This window comes from Phaethon lepturus, unplaced genomic scaffold, assembly GCF_000687285.1.
Source record: "Phaethon lepturus isolate BGI_N335 unplaced genomic scaffold, ASM68728v1 scaffold53325, whole genome shotgun sequence".
Lineage (NCBI taxonomy): Eukaryota > Metazoa > Chordata > Aves > Phaethontiformes > Phaethontidae > Phaethon > Phaethon lepturus.
Window position 1 is genome coordinate 1 of NW_010539465.1, and position 6,094 is coordinate 6,094.

Sequence of the window (6,094 nt, forward strand, 5' to 3'; positions counted from 1 at the left end):
GCCCCAACCTTGCTCCATCCCACCCGGTCCCTGAAATCCCAAATCCTGCCGCAGCACGTGGCTGCGTCCCGCTCTCCGCCCCCGGACACGGAGCCAGGAGACCCACGACCCCACCGGTCCCCTCTGGGCTGGGAGAGACACCTCTCCCCATACGTGAGCTACCCTAGTGGGACAAGACAGGGCGGGGAAGGAGCCTCCCTTTGCACCAGCCGAGGGAGGGCAGCGGGTACGCCCAGGGCGTCTGCAGGTGCACCCCGAGGTGGGAGAGACCCTGCTGCCCTGCCAGGCTGTTGTGATCAAGGGTTATAAACCATGGATGCAAATAAGGCCATCTAGGGGAGATTTGAGGCTGCTGTAAATGTCTGTGCTCATGAAGTGTTTGTGCCAGCAGTCCAGGCGTCTGCGACCGGCAGCCTGCTCTGCTCCTGCCGTGCCGGTAATGACATTGGGAGGGAATGCCAAGGGTCACTCCTGACTGCTCCCATGTTTGTTGACGTTTGAGATTTACTTCCCAACAGGGCTGGACGTTATCTTGAGGAGAAGCAGGCAGCAGTGTTGCAGGCAGGAGAGGATGCAGCAGCATGCGGATGGCACGCAGGCAGGGGAGAGTCCAGAGGCAGAGCAGGACGAAGCCCCTCTGCTTGCTCAGCAGCCCTCCTGCCCCACAGGTAAATCCACTCCCTGGGGAGCGGTGGGCTGAAGTGCTGCCTCAGCAGGGGCTGGCAGCCAGCAACCTCAGATTTCGACGTGACCCCTCCATCCTTGGGCAAGTCTCCTTGCCTTCCTGCCCTCCATTCTCCTTCTGAAGACACAAACTGCCATCCCTGCAAAGGAGGAGGGCAGGGGCTCAGTGGTAGATGTCTGGTGGGTACCTGGAAAGAGCCATTGGTTGCTGCAGTAAGGTGATTGCATGGTGACACAGATCTGTAGGAGAGAGTGAGAGTTAACTTGTGGCCTCTCTAACCAGCCCAGGTTTGTGGATGCTTTCCCTCTGCACAGCTCTGCTCCACTCGCTGTGGCCTGGCCCTGGTCCTGCACATCTCTCTCTTTGTGGCATACGCGCTCCGGGTCAGCCTCAGCATCGCCATTGTCGCCATGACTAACAGCAGCCATGCCCACAGCTGGTCCGGCAGCACTTCCAGTGGCTCCTACCCAGGATTTGCCCAGGATGTAAGTGGAAAGCAGATGCAGATAACTGAAAGACGCTTCCCAGGCTCAGTCCACTCTTGCTTTTGCATGAGGCAGAAAAAACCCTTGAGGGCAAGGCGGGTGAAAGAGCAGAGAGCTCAGTTTGTTGTACTCAGGGCTGTGCTTCCTGGTTGCTTCTCCCCTTCTGAAGGAGTCTCTGCCTGGAAAACAGAGATCTCTGTCTGACAGACATGTTCTGTCTCCTCCAGGCCCCTGTGTACAACTGGAGCACTGAGACTCAAGGAATCATCCTCAGCTCCTTCTTCTATGGCTACGGTCTCACGCAGGCACTGGGAGGGTACTGCGCAGGGCTGTTCGGGGGGAAACACGTCCTGGGCAGTGGACTCCTGCTCTCCTCCGTGCTCACCCTCCTTGTGCCCCGAGCAACAGAGCTCGGCGTGAATTTCCTCATCGGGCTGCAGGCGCTGCTGGGCTTAGCTGAGGTCAGTTGTGGCTCCCAGTGCTGCCAGGCTATGAAACCTGCTCTGGTTAGCCCTGGCTGTGCTCCCTGTGTCCCTTCCCTCCACACTATCTGTTATCTTTGCAGGGAGTGGTATTTCCAGCTCAGTACACGCTCTGGGCAAAATGGGCCCCTCCAATGGAACGCAGCAGGCTCATGAACATCGCTGATGCTGGTAAGATGCAAGGATTTTTCCCTACTACCGATTCAGTAAGGGCAGGACCTCCCCTCACCCACTTCTTTCCAAGCCAGTCCTTGTAGCAGCCTCAAGTTCAAGGCTATGGGTCCTTGGCAAAGAACTGTTAGCAGCGTTCAGCCTGTCTGCCTCTCCTCCTCCCATCCTGTGTCTTCTCTGTCTCCTTGCCTCAGGTCAGTTTGAGGCAGGAGAGGGAATGCAGACTGAAGGGAGCAAACCAGGATACAAGGGTGCTTGTTTGCACAGGCGCTTCGTTTGTGCCACCACATTTTCCCATCACAAATCAGGCTGGAGGCTGTAGGTCTGTCAACTCGCTGCTGGTCACACAAAGTCCCATTAAAATGACTCTTCTGGCTTCTGATCCCTAGGATGCACTTTTGGGACTTTCTTTGCTCTCCTTGTGGCTGGGATCATCTGCCAGAGTCTGGGATGGCCTTTTGTCTTCTACATCTTTGGTACGTAATGGCCTTCTACTCCAGCCCGCTGCAGAGCTCCTAAAAGTTCCCCATCAGAGCCCTGCAAGACCAGCTCTGTCCTTACCAGTCCCATACACAGCTCTGTCTCCCGTCTCTGTTGCCAGACCAGGATGAAGCCATTTTGCTGGGGTATTATTAGGGAACGTGCCTTTGCTGAACATTTCGTGCCATCAACTCAGCCCCTTCCACTGTGAGCAATGGATTCAGGGGAGTTTGTCCCTTTCCATCTTCCTGCACTTGCTGTTTCACTAGTACCATCCTCCATCCTGTGGGCTCTCAGCTCCGCCACAGCTCACTGTAAGAGGAGCTGGCACTGAGAGCCCCACTCCTCGCAGGTGGTGTTGGCTGTGCCTGGTGCTTCTGTTGGTTCCTCCTTGTCTATGAGGACCCTGCACATCACCCATGGATTAGTGCCAGGGAGCAGGAGTACATCGTGTCATCACTGGCTCACCAGGTACACACAAAATTTTAACCATGACTGACGGCACTGCAGACACTGTGGCAAAAGGATTGATCTGAGGCAGTTCGATGGATTCCTTATGCAGTGTCCAGGGCTAGTCCCAGTCTTCTCAGCAGCATGTGGAGAGGCCAAGGAAAGCCTGGACAGCCTGTCCAGGGGATGTGAGACAGGAAAGGAGGTGCTGGCTGATGTTTTATTTTTTCCAGGGCAGCTCTCATGGCTGCTCCCTCCCGCTTGTGGCCATGGCTAAATCACTGCCTCTCTGGGCGATCACCATTGCCTGCTTCTGCACAGACTGGCTGTTCTACATGCTGCTGACCTCCATGCCCACGTTCATGAGCAACGTCCTCCACTTTGACCTCAGAGAGGTAAGTGCTACCCTGCAGCTGAGGCTGGTCCCTGCAACAGCAATGGGTCCCTCTGTAGGCCATGAACACGGAGGTTCCTCAGGGACATCTCTTCCTGAAGACCAAGGACCCACCTCTTCCTGGCTCTGGGACCAAGGGAGCTGCAGTCTTGGAGCTCTTGGCTCTATTGCTTCATGCCATGGACATGACAATGCCTTATTCTCTGCTCTGCAGAACGGGCTCCTCTCCTCCCTGCCTTACATTGGGAATGGGCTGGGGCACATCTTGGCTGGGCTGCTGGCTGATTTCCTCCTGGCCAAGCAAGTGCTTGGCACAGCAGCCGTCAGGAAGCTCTTCTCAGCATTTGGTAAGGACTACTTTTCAACTGCCAGCTGGCCTTTCCAACACACTTGTGTGGCCTGTTATAAAACACATCCCCTTTTTCTCCCAAGGGATGCTGCTCCCAGCTGTCTTCCTGGTGGCTGTGCCTTATATTGGCTGCAGTTCCACAGTCGTTGTGGTCCTTCTAACGCTAGCGTTGTCAATAATCAGCATGACAGGGGCAGGCATCAATATTAACCACATCGATATAGCACCCAGGTAAGTGGGCCTGACCTCTGTGCCCTCCCTGGCTCTGTGTCCTTCCTGTTCCCAGTCCTCCAAGGCTTCTGCAGCTCTTACTCTCCCTTCCCTTATCTTATGTAGCTGGTGGCATTGTAAGCAGTAAAATAATGGCTTAAAATCCCCCCTCCAGGTCTTGCAGGGAAGATCCTAGTGTTGCTCAGCATGACAGGCAGTACTCATGCAGATAAGGGAAGGGACTGGCAGCACCTACTCCTCTCGCTTCTTGTGACAGTTTCCTCTCTGTCTCACTCGGGAAATCTTTGCTTCCTCTCCCCAGATATGCGGGGTTCCTGCTGGGAATCACAAATACCTTTGGCATAGTCTCAGGAATTATTGCTCCTACTGCAGTTGGACTTCTCGTCAGCCAGGTAATTTGGGGCCACAAACCACAAGCACATCCCTGGAAGAAAACACAGGTCTGCTCTCAGAAATTGATTCCTTTCTTTGCACTGAGTCAAAAATTACTCCAAGCTAATCCCCTTTCCCAATGAACACATGTGATGTAGCACCCGGCAAACCAGAGCTTTGGACCATTTTGGGGACACCAGGATGGTGCAGAAAGCAGAAAGAGCTCCACATGGGCCCCATCTGGATGTCCTTAGAGACGAGGAGAGGGTCGAGGGAGTGGGGTGAAGGGGAAGCTCTGTGCCAGGCAGGAAAGCTTCCTGAATTCAGCACAGCACACAGTGTTTCCAAAAATGCCAAGGCAGGGAATGCATCTCCAACAGGAGGGGTACTGGCATATGTCTTGAGTGGAGCAAAGCTCTTCTGTTGTTTGTACTAGTAGCAAGCAGAGGATGGAGATGAGTTTAATGCCAGTGAACTGGGTGGCAATGGTTGGGTGGTCACTACATGGAGATAAAGGGAAGGGTGATGCCATTGTGATCTGTTCTTGGCCCCCCAGGATCTCCAGACTGGCTGGAGGAACGTCTTCTTCATATCTGCAGCCCTCAACCTGTTCGGCCTGATCTTCTACATAGCCTTTGGCAGCGGGACCATCCAAGACTGGGCTAGAGAGGACACTGCTGTGCAATAAGAGCCACAAGCATGGGAAGGTACACAAGGGAATGGGCTGCAAATGGGCACGGGTCAGGCAGGAGCCCCCTCCACTACCCTGCTCTTGCCTGTGCAGCAAAGCTCAGTTGTGTGTTCCTGCCTGCTCCCAGGACCCTTGCAGCATCCCCAGGTGATGGCATGAGCTACACAGCCCTGCCAGAACTCTCAGCCTTGAAGTGCCCAGCACCTTCACCGAGCTCTGTCCCCCTTCTGATCCAAATCTACTCCCCTGGGGACTCACCAGCCCTTTGACAGGTGTTGCCTGCTGTGCGTTTATCCTTGCCCTCAGCCTTTGCCCACAGGAAGGAATGCTGCAGCATGGACAGATCCTAAATGGGATCCACGGAGAGCGGGTAAAGCTGGCTGTCAGCCAAGCTTTGTAAGGAGCCTGCAACTATTTCCAGCAGAACTGTTCATAGATGAAGTAAATAGATAGTGAAGTAGTAGAGTAACGTTACTTTTTAACTAGCGGCTTCTCATGCCCTCTGCACAGAGACTCCTAACACTTTTTTTCTTTTCTGAATGAGACAAGCTGGTCATCCATTTATCTTTCATGGTCTTTTAGAAGCAACTGGGGCAAAAAATGAGGGCATTACAGAGTTCAAGCTGGTAGCCCTAAGCATGGCCCCTGGCAGGCAGGGAACAGAACAAGCACGGAAAGCCTTGAGCTGGTGTCATTCTTACTGAGAGCCTCATTGCAAGCATTTGGCTCAGGATGTGGCCACTGAAAGAGATGTTTGGACCCAAAAAGGGGTGTGAATTTGTGAATTTGGCTTGCCCCCTTCCAAGAGAAACCATGTTATGCTCTGCTCCCAGCTGACTGCAGCGAGGGGATGGGATGCGACTCCTCCCTTGCTCCAGACTAAGTCAAAATGGTGCAAAAAGAGGATCCAAACCTCAGGCAGAGGCCTGAAACCCACACATGTTTCCCTGAAAGAGTGAAGTGAAATTGCAGTATGTTCCCAGCTCTGGTTCAAGGAACTCAGTGGTGTGGGGGTGGGAGAAGCTCCAGGAGCCAGGCTTGGGTAAGCTACACTCAATGCTGCTTGGGAGTGGAGAAGCTCCAACACCTTCTGGTGCAACACCTCCCAGTAAAACTTCTGTGGCTCATCCCTCCTGGCCTCAGTGGCAGACCGGGGCTCCTGGCAGGACCCCAGCCCCCTCGGCTACCTGCCCCAGTGCTCTCCAGAGCGAGCCCCAAGCCAGAGGCAGCAGCTCACATTGGTGCAGGCCGGGCCCTAGCGCCAGCCTGGCTGCGAAACACGGGGTGAGGGCGGGCAGGGCCGG

The 6,094-nt window shown here is 54.6% G+C and overlaps 1 protein-coding gene across 1 annotated transcript; it reads left to right on the plus strand.

Annotated features, from left to right (window-relative positions):
• Positions 1-999: 999 nt before the first annotated feature.
• On the plus strand, positions 1,000-4,787 carry LOC104614009 (sodium-dependent phosphate transport protein 3-like; the record flags this gene model as incomplete). Its single annotated transcript, XM_010287121.1, has 10 exons — positions 1,000-1,170; positions 1,398-1,631; positions 1,736-1,823; positions 2,213-2,299; positions 2,656-2,774; positions 2,987-3,148; positions 3,362-3,494; positions 3,580-3,727; positions 4,029-4,119; positions 4,656-4,787. Coding segments are annotated over 10 exons (1,365 nt in total), but the record flags the coding sequence as incomplete, so codon positions are not given.
• Positions 4,788-6,094: the final 1,307 nt, after the last annotated feature.